We start from the raw sequence: 17,116 nt of genomic DNA on the forward strand, positions 1-17,116 counted from the left end.
GCCCTCCCCTCCATTCCCTAGGATGGGCATGCCCATCTTCTTCTACCAGCTCCTTCAGAACACCCCCCCCCGACCAGTGCTTAAACACAGGTCATCTAGGTCACAGACAGTGTTTTATCCCTTATGTATCATTGCTGTAGGTTTTGACACCCTGATTCTGACAACAGTCAAGGGGAATGCACTGCTTTAGTTTCTGTTAATCAGCTACGACTTGCACTCACCTCTTTTAAAAAGGTGACCTGAGAGCTTTGGGTTGGGCATTCACTTTGGTTCACACAGAATGAAGAAATTGTAGGATTCCTACCTAAAGGCACACACAACAGCTTGATTAGCAGTTTACTGCCTTAGTTTTCAATACTGCAGTGCCACCACTTTACAAAATGTGCCACTACTGCAAAGCTGTAAGTAAAATGTGCTTTATGTTCCAAAGAAGTCTAGGAGCAGCACATACTGGACTAAGTAATGACTGTGAAAATAATTTCAAAAGCAGAAGCTTGAAGTGAAATGTACTCATCTGCACAGCCCTACTGCTTTCTAAAGTGTAGTGCTACCAGGATGTTTTCTGTATGGAACTACTTGAAAGAGGACCACTGAGAAAAGCACTTTAAAAATAAAATGAAATGAATTTTTTAATATCTTTCAGAAATATGCTAAACTGGGGACCACACATCTTCAGCAGCACTTGGAAATGTCAATACTTAAGTCACTACTGTACTGGCAGCACTCATAGTGTCATTGTCTATGTCACCTCTGTATCAGCAGCACTCACAGTGTCATCGTTTATGTCACCACCATACCTGTAAGCCCTCATAGTGTCATTTTTTTATGCCATAGCTGTACTGGCAGCACTCGTAGCGTCGTTGTTTATTCCACCACTGCATTAGCACCACTCAGTGTTGTTGTTTATGTCAGCATTCTATCAGAATGATGAAAATAGCTGATTCAGTTGTACTCAGCTTTTCAAATATGACACTAATTCATTAGAAGATTTGAAAACTTTATTAGCTTATTTTTGCTGTGATATGCAGCTGCAAGGTATACAGCATTCCAATGCATTAATAAAAATAAAAAAATCCAATCTATATAAGCTTTTACAAGCCTACAGGGTCTACAAGAGTTCAAAAAAGAAACACCTACCATTTTCATCTTTTAATAAAGTAACAGTCTGGATGGATAACAAAATGATCTGTACAGAAAGCCGTAGCAGAAAATCACCCTATGTCAAGATAGTCTGAGAAAACAGACCCCAATACTGTCTTTTCTGATTACATTGCAGGCTCTCCAAATACATATTTAGAATCCTATTTTATGGGGCACGCATTAGTGGCAATTTCAGCAAAAAAGGGGACATCTAGGCAATGTACTTTAGAATTTTGCTAATCTTTCAGAAGTGAGACAGATTTCTGATCATTCCCCTTGAAGTATATCAGAATAACAAGCAGATGTGGCCCAGGATTAACGATTAACCTAAAATAATGGCACATCAAGCTGCAAAACACTTACTAGTAGAATTTCAACCCAAGCATATAGAGGTATCACAAATGACTGCGGTGAACATCCTTTTATTGGCATCCCTGGTATCTGTGTCATTTCCACCTGCACCATTACACATCTCTGTACTACCACCATAACCAATGAAGTCCACGTACTGCAGTATATGCCAAGGGATGCTCCCTTTACAAATACTAGGTGACAGACTGCTGGTGCCACCCAGCTTGGCATTATATGCAAATGGTCTCTCCCACAAATTGTTTCCTACAATACAGTATCTCAAGGTAGTGGTGTGCTCATCCACTGCAGATAGCCTGTCAGAGAGTAGCTATTTCATCTTGGTGTCCACTTCTGCACTGTGATGGGGAGAGCACCACTACTAGTATCCAAAGTACATAAGCAAACCTAAGGCAGTCTCATCCTTACTTCCTGGACAGCTTTTCTGGCATCCACTTTGGTAACTGTACCCAAGAAACAAGCTGGTTTGGGCATTCTAGTTCTGGCACTGCAAAGCTCTGACTCCTAAAGGAGTTAGAGGAGGGTAGGAAACTTACCACTGCTGGAGGAACTGCTGGTACTGATGGAGAGGTAGTGAATAAGAACATTCTACTTAACTCATCTGGCATTGACTTACTTTGGGTGTGGCAGCAGTACTATCATTTAACTAGAAGTCAAAAGAAAGACAAAGCAAAGCTAAAGTCTTTGCTCTGTAACACCTTAAACCTCCTGCAGTGGTGGCCCATGTAATATACATTAACATACGTATATATAGATTTGGGTCCCTTATCAGTTGATAAAGTTTTCAGAAACTCAAAATTCATACGGTTGAGACCACATGATCGAGTTTTTAAAAACTCAAAGCTTTTGAATGGAGATTGTGATGCAGTGCGGATTGGGAAATTTACCCTTTTCCTTACTGTACTGCAATCTCTGAGTTAGTATATATAATTTGCAGGAGGGTAAGGGGGCTTGACCCCCTGCAAAAATGTAAACAAGGTAGATTTTAGTGGGTTTTTTTTGACATTCGAGTTTTCGGAAACTCGACTGTATGGTTCCCAAAAACCTGATCATCTGACAAACCCATATATATATATATATATATATATATATATATATATATATATATATATATATATATATATATATATATACATACATACATATATATATATACATATATACATATATATATATATATATATATATATATACACACACACACACACACACACACACACACACACACACACACAAACTAATGTCCATGACTTTAGACTTTCACTTTTTTTTAAATCTTTACTCACGTATTCGGGCTTTCTGATGGGCCTTTCTTGGAGCTTTTGCTAAGTGGTTTGCCTCTGTGACCTTTTTATCCTTTGGTTTGGGTATTAATTAGAAGTCATTTTGTTTTAAAGTAGGACTGAGCAGTGATGCTCTCTATAGAGAGCCATTGAAACAATTCTACAGATTCTGCCACTGCTTCTTCTTGGGAGGCAGGGACTATAATGCAAGCCGATGCTTCAGGTAACTAGCTCACATGCTATAAGGGGCTGACAACATTTTAGTTAAGCTAATAATGTTTCAACCAACTGTACTTCTGCCTTTAGAGGACAGGAAAAGTGAATTTTTTCAAGCCTACAACAGAAGCCTATTTCTGCATTTTTTAATTCAATGCAGTGGCTAATGGTTCTAAATGTAACCTTCAAAAATTCAGTAAGCTCTATCATTACAGCTACACAGAACATCCTCAGCTGATTTATGAGCACAGCGATCGGTTTCCCATTATAAACTGTGCAATACAGCTATTTTACTTGCACCAACAGATACACTTGTATTCTGAAACCTCAAGGAATATTACATTTGCATTTTGTCTTGGTCCAGTACAGACCACTAAGTTTCCAGTCAATACTATTTTTTTTTGTTTGTTTGTTTTGCTACAGTAAACCAAACAGAACACTGGTAAATGCACAAGAAAATCAAAATGCTTTATATAGCTGCAAAAGCCAAGGTATGTGTTTGATGACTAGGTCAAACTAAGTAATATAAAATAAAATTCTTAACTCACATGGTGCACCACAAAATGAAGATGACAGGTAGGAGATCTCATAAAAACTTTTCAAAACAATTTTCCACTGTGTGGCGGAACTCTGAAATGGACAGATAAGTATTTAAAAGGCCACACTTGCAGTAATTACCAAAGGGAAGAGGCCTGGGTGTGAGAGGAGTTTGGTAAAGTCATGAAGAAAAAACTCATACAAATAGGTTCTGGCAAAACATCCCAAGACACTGAAGGCTGTTTTTAGCAACTGTGGTGAAAAGATGACCAACTGCTGATACTGTCAGGAAGTGGAACAAAAACACTGAGGAACTTCTCAGTCTGGCGGACTTGCCCTCTTCAGAGGAGGCATTGCCCAAATAAAAAAAAAAAAAAAAATTGTTAAAAACATGATTGTTTGGGGGGGGGGGGGCTGGGTAGCACATCACTTTTCCTAAAATTCAGACATGAAAACAGAGTCATGGTAAACTACTAAGACTCAATAAACTACAAAAAAATAAAAGTTACTTTAGTGAAATCAATATTGTCACAAGGAGTTTACAGTGCATTTACTTAATGAACAGAACAAGCATCTCTGCTTTCACTTAACAATGGCCCTATTTATTCCTTAATTTTTCTACAGCCTGTACTCTGAAGACAGGAGAACCCACCTGGCATAACCTGCTTATGAAGTGTGACTTCACAGTACTGTGATATTTCTTGACAGGTACGGGTATCTAACTTTACTCCAGTTTTTCTAGAGTTAATGCTCTATTTATGACCAACACAGTGTCTTAGTTTGCATGTACTGTGAGTACAGCAGAAATCAGACCAAACGAACCTCAGAATATAGCACTTTACAATAATATGGTGTGTACTGAACCATTACATTTTTCTTTTAATTGAATCAGGGAAGCCAGAGTAACATGTCTGAATTAAAAAAGAAATGCATATAATATGCAGTTTAGCTATTAATATATACAGATAATGTTCTGTCAAGGCAGAAGTAGCACATCCAGTTTTGCAGTAGCTTCTTAACTCCAAATCAATCAGCACAGTGAAGTAGAATAAAATGTTTGCTTCAGTCAATACAGCTATGGTTTAACAAGCTACATATACTTCAGGAGTCAGTAGCTTACCCTTTTTGATTATCGCTTTAAAAAAATGAAAGTATCATGTTTTATATATATATATATATATATATATATATATATATATATATATATATATATATATATATATATATATATATATATATGTGTGTGTGTGTATATATATATCTATATATATATATATATATATATATATATATATATCACACATACTTAGATAATATATATACACACACACACACACACACACACACACACACGTGTGTGTGTGTGTGCGCACGTGTTACTTTAGCACAAAATTATGCAGAAGCCATACAATGCTGCACTTGGCTAAATAAGAAAATGTCCAGATATTTTAGGCAGCTGTCCTGTAGTTCAATACTACACATGTTCACATAGCTCAACTAGAATTCCAATTAAATAATAAAATGATCTATTTAAGACCACAAAGCCAAATGAAAAAAAAGAAAAACGATCCATTTTACTGTTAATGTCTGTTGACTGCTTTACTAAATCTTGGCTTTGGAAAGATTATTACTCATAGAGGACATGACAGTACTCTCTAACACGATGTACTGAAAATGTAATGATTTGTCAAATGTCACTTACTGTCACCTACAAAGAGAGACTTTCCGATTAAAGGAAGTGTAGAAAACATGAATAGCTCAGATACTGGCAGCATGTAAACCCAATGAATAAGTATATTCAGTGAAGGAGCAGGAAAATGCAGCATATGCATTGGTGACAATACCTTAAAACTATTTTCTCTAAATTGATTTGGACAGTGTTCATTTAGTCCACTGCTGAAATCATGAAGCTATGTACAACATACATAAAAACTAATGCATTTGTGTACATGCATGGCTATTCAGCTCTTTTGCAGAGATGTATCAACCTCCCATGACACTTCCATTTTTGATTACAAAACAAACTGTCATTGGTTGTAATAAAGCAACACTGCAGATACTAATTACAAGGACAAAAATGCTTCATATTACCAGAAGGACACAGAAAACATGACAAACACTGAGCTAATAAAAAAAATATATAGGTACTTACCATAACTGAAAATGCCAGACTACAGGCTCCCCAAGGCAGGTAATATGCTCTTGAGTCTTGCACTCAGAAATGTCTATCCCAATGCAGTAAGTAATTCAATGCCTCATGCTGGAGGACTGTCACCTCTGGTGTACATGGGCCCATATAACAAGACAAACCCCTCCACCATGTTCTGTACTGAAAATGGTACCATGACGGAACAAAAAGTGTAACTTTTGCTTAACATCCCTCTACAACTGTCCCTCCCAAAAATGTTAGAACATTGCAACAAACTCTGCCCACTTATCTTATGCACAGAATACATCTGTCCAATAAGGGGTCTATCACACCTCTAACTCAATTTTATTTTAGTTTTTAAAATATATAATTCACTGTTTTTCAACTGAAATAATCACTACAGCTAAAAATATTGATTTAAAATGTATTTTATTTTAATTTATTCTTTGCTGACCAGGTTAGACCCAGAAGACTAGTAGCCTCTTTTCAGAGGAGACTCCTGAGGTGATATTCATACTACTTAGGGAAATTTGGCCAGGGAACTGGGAGAACTTCATCTACTTTTTTTTTTTCTATAAATGCCACGGGTTCTTTTATATTCACCTGAGCTACCACCAACTCAAGCAGATGGTACCTCAGTGTAACATCTTATCTGAAGGATGACACAGTCAGAAGAGTAGTACACCACACTGCTGCACTACAGTATCAGCAACTGAAAAATGAATCCTATCATGTGGTGGGTGAATGGAACTCAGAGTACCTACCTATGAACCTATAAAAAGCAACACCTAACACTATACATAAGCCTTCATCCAATGATCCCCCGAGAACAAAGCCCATATGACAGGCATGCACTTGATCTAGTATTCTTGTCATATGAGATTCTGCTGTATGACACACAGATACTCCTCTCACCAGGATGGGCAAGGAGAAGATAAAGGTTAGTTGCCTATCATCCAAGGATCCAAAATATGATGCACTCACTCGTGCCACTGCACCACAGGTACCAGTATGAGACTATCATAGTTTATGCGGATGTGAATGACCTGAGGCATACCTCACTGGGCTATATGAAAAGAGACATTATGGATCTCTCTGAATTTGTGTCACAAGTAGGTACGTGCCTTGCATAGAGCAGCATTCTACCTTCACCAACGATGATGCCACAGTATGAACTGAAAACGACTGATTTTAGTAATTGGCTTAGTTTCTGGTATCACTCCAAGGGAATCCAATATGCATCAGCTTGAGGAGACAAGGTTAATAGACCACTTTGCTTTGCCAAGGATGTTCTGCAAAAGACTCAGCTTGATTACAAGTAATCTCACAAGCATGATGCCTTCCACTTTCAAGATCAGTCTTGTAAAACCAATGAATTTTTTTCACTGAACAACACTGGCATCTTTTGCAAGGTTCAGGATTAATTCACATTTTTCTAGAATGATTAGGAATGTTAACAATTATAAAACAGAGGGATGCAAACATCTACTGGATATTCTAAGAGGCAAGTTAATTCCCTGTAATGAATAATCAGCAGCAATGTGACACACAAGCTGAAAAAATTCAGGTCTGTCTCAGTGTGACTAGAAACAAAACATAACGTTTACTTAAGACGGGAAGAAAAGATGTTTTGCTAAAATAATGGACTTAACACTATAGTATCTGACTAACTGCTATGTTGTCAAACTAACAATTAGTTAGATTACATTACTTACAGCATGTGACTGCAAGGCCAACAGCAAGTCACAACTTATGGTGACACAAAAAAATAAAAAATGGAAATCTGAAATACTTTAACTTGTTTAAATAATTAATGACACGGGTGGGAGTTGTGGTCCTGAGTGTTTGATTCCTATGGTAAAATCGGCAAAACATAAATAAATCCCACCATAATTACCACCACCGTTACATTTTATTTCTGTAATAGAGATCAGAAGGTTTCACAGAAACTTGGACCAAGGTCACCACACCCTGGTGAAGACTATGCCATCACCCAAATCAGATACAAACCATTGCTTCAGGACTAACTATTCCAAACTATGAGCTGCAGAAGTAACACAATGACCAGACATAGACGGACACTTCAGCACCTCAGAATGGAGTTTGCTCTTTGCATTCTCATAGCTCACTGCATATAAAATATCTGCAGCAGAGATGATGTAGGATACAACAACAATCTGCAGAATTTCTAAATGTTTGTCAGTTTCGCTCCTACCACCTGTGCAATTTTAAAATTCATATTGCGAACAAACCCCTCAAAGCCAGCTTTTGTATAAAGCATTTTAAAGATGTTCTAACAAATTCAAATAATGCAAACAATTTAGCCTACGATATAACAAAAGCTTGAAATTAACAAATTAAAAAGTGAAACTGCACTTTGTTAAAAAAGAACACTACTAGACATATGAAGGAATAGATTACTCAGAATTCTTCCTACCTGTGCCTCTGCTAACATGACATCCTTGATCACTGGCACACCCCGGGGTTCATTGTTTTCCAGCTGAACATAAATAACTTGGTAGCCTCGGATTTGGCCATGTTGTTTGTTTGGAATGGGTGGCTTCCATGTAACCCGAATGGCTGTTGAGTTCAGTGCTTCTGCCTCAACCTTCCGTGGTGGGGCACTTGGCACTATGTTGTATGTTAGCAGAAAAAAAAGACACGGAAAAGAAAATACTGTGTAAATCATGAGACAAAACTAGACTACAATAAAAATTATATAACACGTGAAGAAATATGCTACAATATAAAAAAAGTGTAGCTCAGACTCAAAGTCAGCAGTGAAATGAAAAAATAAAGATTTGTATGATGATATCAACTTGCAGATAAAGTAGAATAACAGAATTAAAGAAGAATGCTAAATGAAGAAAAACATGACACTTGCATGAATGGCTAACTTATGATCCATATCACACTTGGGAATACAAGTACTACAAAGTGCAACATTGGGAACACAGCATTTTTTTCCACTAAGCTGACTGACGTGCATCACGAAGGCATTATCAACAAGAAAAAAAAAAGTTGTTACCAACTTCAGTCTAACACATTCTATAGCTACAAATTTGCTAAAATTAATTTTCACACATGCAACACTGTCAAAATGTCTATTTAATCATCTGCGGACACCAACACAGCTAACATTCTCAGCTTCCAGACAGAAATGGAATGTTTCTATCACATCATTTCATTGTCTGCACCTACCACATCAGTCACATTACTTACTATCATTGAGCAAGGAATGAATTGCTTTCTTAGAGACAGAATAAGCTGGAGCATTGGTATAGCAGTTACACTTCTATCAACAGTGTCAGTGATGCACGCCCACAAACAGACCTGGACAGATACAAGGGCTAATTATGGACAGGATTAAGCATCTAGCACTTATTTCCATTACTAGGGAAGGGGAGACATTAACATATCTACAATGGCCACAGGTTGAGAGAAGGATTGCAGCTAGCTCAAGATCCAAACAATGGAAATTGCCTGGAGAAGTCAGTACCCTTAACTCATGACTGCAAGTCATCAAACACCATTTTCATAACACCCAGTTTGAAAAACAGTGCAGCCAATCAGCTGTGTAACAACTGCAAGTCCAACTACCCAACAGTCAAGCAAGTTTGCCAGTACCACCCATGTCGGCATTTCAGTTGAGAGTGTACATAAAAGTCATTGGGAAGTTCCCAGTACACGTTAAGGGGTGCTTACGTTTGGCTGATGTGGTACCGTAGGGAGTAGCAACCATAAAAAAGATGCAAAAACAGCCTGCTTACAAAGGTTATCACCATTCGGTTGCACTGGTATCTACCAGGGCAGGGAGTGTGTGTGTGTGTGTGTGTGTGTGGGGGGGGGGGGGGTACTCTGCTGCAAAATAAATTTAACAATTATGTTATTTTGGGTAGATGTAATTACATCACTGGGGGGGGTGGAAACTAAGCCTGTACCTTATTCATAATGCCATGAGCACCAGCTAACAGCACTTCAAAGTTCAGTGACTAAGAGAAAAAAAGTCCCACTGCAAATCCATACAGAAGCCAACTAGAAAGACCATAACAAAACAGAAAAAAGTGTAAATATATACACACACACACACACACACACACACACGGAAGATATGCAAATGACCAGAAGACAAAAGCATTCCAATGTTCTAGTTTTTGACTTCACAAAGACATGCAAAACTTTACTGACACACCCAAGGCAATAAGCCACGACTCAAGTAGCTACAGACTTGTTCATCATCATACAGAATCATCTGTACAGCATAAGCAACAAGTCAACTTACACTCTGAAAACACTCACTTACAAAGCCTGATGTCCATTACCACAGGAGCGACGATTAAACAAAAGAGCAAAAGGATGCCATAGCAAAAGCCTAATGAACATGTAGGTTATTTAACAATTAAAAACTATTTATCTAAACATTTCAAACTTGCTCCTGAAGCTTATAGAAAAAAGTAGAGGAACAGGAGAAACAGGAAGAGGACAAAATCATTTTACTACCGAAATACACACTTAACTTTCATAGGTGGGTAAAATGATGCTAACTTACTATGTTGAAATACTGGAAGGCCTTATGATAAAGGAATAAATGCCTAAGTTTATTAGAAAGTTTTTATCTTGTATGATAAAATGAGAACCTGTTTAACAGACTGGAAATGTAACACTGCTAAGGAAATGGGCAAAAAGGGTGACCACCATCTAGCCAACAAAGCACAAATGCACAAAAAGAAAGTATCCATCATTACACACCAGTATGACACAACCCATAGGACTTGGTCTAAAACTTCACAGCAGGTGCCACAGACTAACAGAGAACACACTGGTTTTAGTACAAGTAAATATCTAAGGCTTAGATATTTTCAGTGTTAACAAGTGGGCCATCTACAGTCCAGAAGTCTGTAGTGACAGTAGGTTGCCATAAAACTGCAGCTGCTACAGATTATCATAATGGCCTGTACCTTCTCATGGCACAGGTTAAAGAAACCACTACTGCTATGAGGGATACTGCATCAGATCTAACTATTAAACCTGAATTTATCAAGAGCATTACTTGCCTGGGTAATCTGTTCCAATTAGGGGCATGGGAGACCGACCTTTTCAGATGTCCTGGATAGGGTTTACTTGGACTAGAAAGTGGGAACAAGTAAACAAACAGGTGCACTGTGTTTAATAACACCCTAGAACATACTGTAATAGGTAATGACTCTGATAACACAGCAGACAGTATACATGGAATTACATGCAACAAAACACGGAGACAACCACGTGGGTAAAATAGTACAGAAAAGACCCAGAAAATGCACACATCTGTGAACAAAGGCTGGTGATGTGGCTACTTCAGGGAAAGTGCTAGGCAATCATAGGAAGCCCAAACGTGAGCCACAGCTGTCAGAATGCACTTGTCTTCCTCTGGAAAAGGCTGTCAAAATGTACTGGCCTTCCTCTGGAAAGGGCTACTTCAGGAGAAGAGATGGTTTCCAGTATTACATCTAAATCTGAAGCATAGTAGCCAGAAAACTGTTAAACTTTTACTGGAAGAGGAATTAGGGATGTTCGCAAAGAGAGAGCTGAGAAAAACACCACCCACAAATCCCACCTTACAGAGTCTGAGGAAGGTAGATAAGGAAGCTCCCAATCTTTAACAGAAGCAAGAATTCATAACTTGGCATAAAGGATAGAGCATACTCCTTAATGAGGGTTAATAGACAAGTAATACTGTAGTTGGTGATCCCAAGGACCTAACATCAGACACTCCTGGCTATAGCCCATGACATTCCTTTTCCAGGTCATATGGTCATAAATTATACAAAAAGAAGGCTTATGCAAAATGTTTACTGGCCAGGCACTGTAAAAGATGTGGCAGGGTACTGCAAGATGTGTAAGCAGTGTCTAAAGACTAGCCACAAAACTGCGGCCATTTTGGCACCTTGCCTATTAAGGAACTATTTCAGATGACAGCCACTGATACTGTGGAACTTATTAGTACCTCAAACACCACAGTTAAGATGTACACATTTGTTGGTAGTAAACTTCAGTAACAGGAACTCCTGAAGTTGTAGTTCTGCCCTCATCAGATCTGCTGACTCATTTGCGAAAGTGCTGTTGTATAAAGCAGCTGAAAACTGCCAACTACCAACATACAAGCAAACATCATGGCAGAAAAGTTTAACTCTAATTTCAAACTATGCAAAGAGCATTTACAAACTAGTTTAGGAGAGAGAGGGGCAAGAAACTGTCCCAATCTCCTCTTTGTACAGACAGCTGTTCCAAGGACACACAGCCTTTTCATCATTTCAACAAATATTTGACCACATGGTAAGGGAGTCCCTAGATTTAACATGTGATGAATGGGAAGGTGAACAGAATTCCCACAAGTCTGTTGAGGGCTATTGGGGTTGGCATAAGAGCACAAATACAACAGATTTGATATGACCAGCAGTATACGGCGAAAGCCACAGTCATACAATATTCAGGCAGACAAAAGACCATGGTGTATATTCCTGTATACCAGAAGAAACTCCAGTTAGCACAGGAGGGTCCTTTTATTGCTATAAGGAAGGTAAGCAATGTTACTTGTGTGTTGGAGTTGCCATGCAGAAAAACTCTTACAATATTAACATAGGACCCTACTATGAGAGATACTTGGTACTCCGTATTTGCAGTGGGATACAAGAGGAATCATATGGAATTTTGTGGTATACTTCAATAAGGCTAAGTCTGCCACTGCAGTGGAGGAGGTAGAGATGTCTCAACAGCAATCCCGTACCCAGATTCAGAAAATCTGTGCAGTACTATAAAAGATTTGCGATAGGTATATCCTGGCTTAGTAGTAAACCTAGCAGACAGATTGCAATGTAGAGATAAAATATCAATGACCAGTCAAGAAGGCGCAGTCGTCTACTGAAGCAAAGAGATGTCAGGAGAAAATATAACAAGAGTTCTACTCTTGCCACAAATTCATATGATCTCCCTGATATGGAGCTAGGTAAGTATGTGATTAAAGAAATGCACCTTCAACCCCTAATATTCATTTATTGATGGTAACTCAAGAAAACTTACCCAAGTCTAGATAAGGGGGAGGCTAACTCAGAAGGGAATGCATCAAATATGTGACTGCTTCTTTTATTAAAGATGCAGTATAAAAGGAAAATGTAAAATAAAATCTGTATGAAATCTACAGTTGTGTTTCAGTTGTTTTTTCAGCAAAGAAGTGAGATGTAAAAGATATGCAGAACCTGTAAAGTACAGTTGTGTACACTTACCATAAATGTAGATGTTGGAGTGTCTTCACTGTTGCAGTCATGACTGTAGGGTTCTCCCCTGCCGGCAGGCAGTCCTCGGTCGGCCAGAATCCCAAAGTCTGGGTCCGGCGTCAGCTGCTCAGCCATGCTCCCTGACGTCAGAGCGCCAGGAGTACAAAGCTGACAGCCGACGCCATGTTCTCCAATTTTTCTTGCCTCAGATGTCAGGTGTTCCAAAATGAGTAAGATCCCATACCCTTTGCAAATACACCTCAGAAGAAGGGAACCACACAAAAGAAAAAATAAGAGGGGGCAGGAGGGAGGGTAACCCAGACTGCAACAGTGAAGACACACGAACATCTACATTTATGGTAAGTGTACACAACTGTACTATGTTCATCGTGTTTCACTGTTGCAGTCATGACTGTAGGGTTGAATCCCAAAGCAGAATAAAAGGGAGGTGGTCATAAAGTACAGGGGGCGGCTAAAAGGCCCTGCAAGACTGCAGAAGCAAAGCCTGCCCTAGACTTAGAATAGAGAGGTAGATTGTAGTGCTTAGAAAAAGTATGCACTGAACTCCAAGTTGCAGCTTCCAAAATGTCTTTGGTAGAACTCCCCTGAGGAAGGCAGCTGAAGTGGCAGCAGCTCTGGTAGAGTGAGTCCTTATACTCCCTGGGATTTGTTTTCCATGGTGTGAATAGCAAAATCTGATTCCATGAGTAATCCATTTAGAAATGGTCTGTTTTGAAATGGCTTTACCTTGGGAACTTGAAGCATAAGAAACAAACAATTGCTCTGATTTCCTGATGTCCTTGGTTCTGTCCAGGTAAAAACGTAGTTGTCTGTGTACATCCAAGGAATGCAAGATCCTTTCCCCCTTATTTTGAGGACTGGGGAAAAAAGTTGGCAAGTGAATAGTTTGATTTAAAGCCACTTTGGAAACCACCTTAGACATGAAAGTAGGATTAGTCCTTAAAGACACCCTGTCTTGATGAAAAATAATATAAGGTTCCACAGCCATGAGAGCTTGCAACTCCGAAACTCTCCTGGCAGAGGTCAGAGCTAACAGGATGGCTGTCTTCCAAGTTACAACTTGATATCAGATGTGGCAGCAGGCTCAAAAGGAGGTAAGGTGAGTTTTTCCAAAACATAGTTAAGAACCCAAGCAGGAATGGGTGGAGATCTAGGGGGCCTTAAGTTCTTAGCTCCTCTGAGAAACTGTCTCATGTGCTGGTGAGAAAAGATTGGAGGGTCTGTATTATAATGAGCAGAAATAGCAGAGGCATGTATCTTTATGGCAGAGAGAGAGAGACCCTTATGTAAGAGGTCTGTCAGGTAAAGTAAAATCAGAGGAATGTTAGGAATAAGAGGATCCGAATCCTGAGCCTGCATCCACGAGCAAAATCTTTTCCATTTTCCTGCATAAGATTTTCTAGGGCTAGGACGTCTGGCTTCTAAAATGACATCCATAACCTGCTTGGGTAGGAGAGAATGAATCATAGACCCTGGATTAACCAGGCCGCCAGGCTGAGAGTTTTGACATGGGAGTGCAGAACCTGACCCTGGTGTTGGGACAGAAGGTTCGGAGTCTGTGGTAAAACCCAAGGGGGCTCCAGAGAAAGGTTTTTCAGTGTTGGGTACCAAAACTGTCGAGGCCAATTTGGGGCCAGCAAAATTATCATCTTGGGCTTGTCCTGTTTGATCTTTAATAACACCAGTGGAAGAAGAGGTAGAGGCGGGAAGACATACCCAGAGAGGTTTCTCCAACTGAATGATAGTGCATCCACTTTCCAAACTAGTTCGTGGAATGTCCTGGTGCAAAAAATCTGTAGTTGATGATTGAGGTGGGATGCAAAGAGGTCTATGTGAGGACATCCCCAGACTGCTGTAATCATCTTGAATATTTCGGTGTCCAGCATCCATTCGTGTGGGTCCGACAGGTTTCTGCTCAGACTGTCTGCCAGGAAGTTTTGCTTCTCTGGTAGAAACTGAGCTTGAAGGTCCAGTTTGCAAGCTAGAGCTGTGTTCCATAGATTCATGGCTAGTCTGCAAAGGGGATAGGAATGTGATCCCCCTTGCTTGTTTATGTACCACATAACTGTGGTGTTGTCTGTCCGTATCAGTAGTTGTCCTGGTTGTAGAAGATTCCTGAAGGCCAATAGAGCGTTCTGAACGGCTAACATTTCCTTTAAATTGATATGCAGGTGCTTCTGATCCTTTGTCCAAAGGCCCTGCAGACAGTTGCCCTGCAAATGGGCTCCCCATGCATAATCTGAGGCGTCCGTGGTTAGTATCTGACTGGCTGGAGGCAGACTGAAGGGTTTTCCATTGTTTAGAGTACATGCCTTGGACCACCAAAGGAATTCCTTTTGAAGACCAGGCAGGACGGTGATCTGTATGTCTAAACTGTGGCAATGCTGAGACCATACACTTTTTAGGTACCACTGTATTTTCCTCATATGTAGTCTTGCATATGGTACGAGAAGGATGCAGGAGGCCATGTAACCCAAAGCCTGCAGGAATTTCCTTGCAGATAGCTGAGTTAATGTTGCCAAGGTTTTGAAAGTTGAAGCCAGCTGTAATTGTTTTTCATATGTCAGAAATGCCATCTGGGTTGTTGTGTTTAGAAGAGCACCCAGAAAAGTTATCTGTTGTGAGGGTGTCAAATTTGACTTTTTTATGTTTACAGTGAATCCCAGGAACTTGAGAAGACTCTGAACAAATTCTAGATGCTGGAGTAAGACATCCTTGCTGTCTGCCTGAATAAGACAGTCATCCAGATAAGGGTAAATTTGAATTCCCTTGAATCTGCAATAAGCTACTACTGGAGCCAGACATTTGGTGAAGACCCTGGGCGCAGTAGACAATCCAAAGGGCAGCGCAGAGAATTGATAGTGCCTCGATCCGGCCTTGAACCTGAGGTATTTTCTGCACTCCTGCCTGATGGGAATGTGTAAATAAGCCTCCTTTAAATTCAAAGTTACCATCCATGCATTTTTGGTCAGCATTGGAAGTAGCTGCTGTAGAGTAAGCATCTTGAATTTTGGTATCTCGAGAAAAGTGTTCAAGACTGACAGATCCAGAATGGGTCTCCATGAATTTTGCTTTCTGGGGACTAGAAAGAGCCTTGAGTAAAAACCTTGTCCCATTTCTGAAAGTGGAACCAGTTCTATGGCTTTCATAGCCAAGAGAGCTTCCACCTGGTTTAAGGCCTCTAACAATTGATATTTTGGAAGATCTAGCCATCCGCTTGGTCTTGGTAGGGTATGAAAATGGAATCTGTAACCTCTTGAAACCACATCCAGAACCCACTTGTCTTGGGTTATATGAGTCCAATTTAGGTGAAAAAGAGAACGTTTTCCTCCGAGAGGGGCTTCCAGGCAAGAAGTTCCTGCAGCCCAACAGAGGGAGTCATTGAGCCTGTTTTCTATGAGCTTGCGACCTGTCCTCTCCTCCCCTAGGGGTGGAAGCAGTCCACTGTCTTGGTCTATAAGAGGCTTGCGTTTGAGGCCTTCCTCGGGAGCGTCTGTATCTACCCCTCTGAGGCCTGTCTGAATTGGGAAAGGACCAATTTTTTGTAGGCCAATTCCTACTAAATCTGGGTGGCTGTACTTGTAAGAAATCTTTAACCGTTTGCATGGATTTTGCCTTGTCCTCCATCTTCTTTATCACCTTTTCAGCCTTAGATCCAAACAAAACATTATGCTGAACAGGAGCATCCAATAACTTAGCTTTTACTTGATCTGGCAAGTTTTGTTCCTTTAACCAAGCATGCCTTCTAATGACTGTGCCAGAGGCAGCAGCCCTACAAGAAGCCTCCAAGGCATCAAATCAACAGTGTAAACCATGCTTCGCAACTTGTTCAGTGGCATGCATTAAGTCATGTAATTCCTTATCATCTGCACAGGCGGAAATGGAAGTTAGCTTTTGTTTCAAAACAGACAGAAGAAATTGCTGGTATTTCAGCATATGAAATTGACAGTTTAAAGCCCTAATAGATAAAGTAGCAGAAGTGTACACTTTTTTTGCCCCATCTTTCTAAAGATCTGGAATCCTTCTCAGTGGGAATGGGGATTTTAGCAGTAGCGGCCTTAACCCGCTTACGGCCCTGAGAAATGGTTTCAGGATCAGCAGTAGGATTCTTGTATAAAAACTGGTGGGAATCAGGAACCCTATAATAT

At 39.8% G+C, this 17,116-nt stretch overlaps 1 protein-coding gene across 18 annotated transcripts in view; it reads right to left on the bottom strand.

The window, feature by feature from the left end:
* Window positions 1-17,116, bottom strand: part of PTPRF (protein tyrosine phosphatase receptor type F) — a 3,404,399-nt gene that overhangs the window by 998,093 nt on the left and 2,389,190 nt on the right. For all 18 annotated transcript variants that reach the window (XM_044085436.1, XM_044085429.1, XM_044085440.1 and 15 more), the window contains one exon: window positions 8,132-8,325. In XM_044085436.1, coding sequence (XP_043941371.1) covers window positions 8,132-8,325 — 194 coding nt within the window. The remainder of the gene's footprint in view (window positions 1-8,131; window positions 8,326-17,116) is intronic.

Source organism: Protopterus annectens, chromosome 10.part0, assembly GCF_019279795.1.
Source record: "Protopterus annectens isolate FY-2018-M chromosome 10.part0, PAN1.0, whole genome shotgun sequence".
NCBI classification, from domain to species: Eukaryota; Metazoa; Chordata; order Ceratodontiformes; family Protopteridae; genus Protopterus; species Protopterus annectens.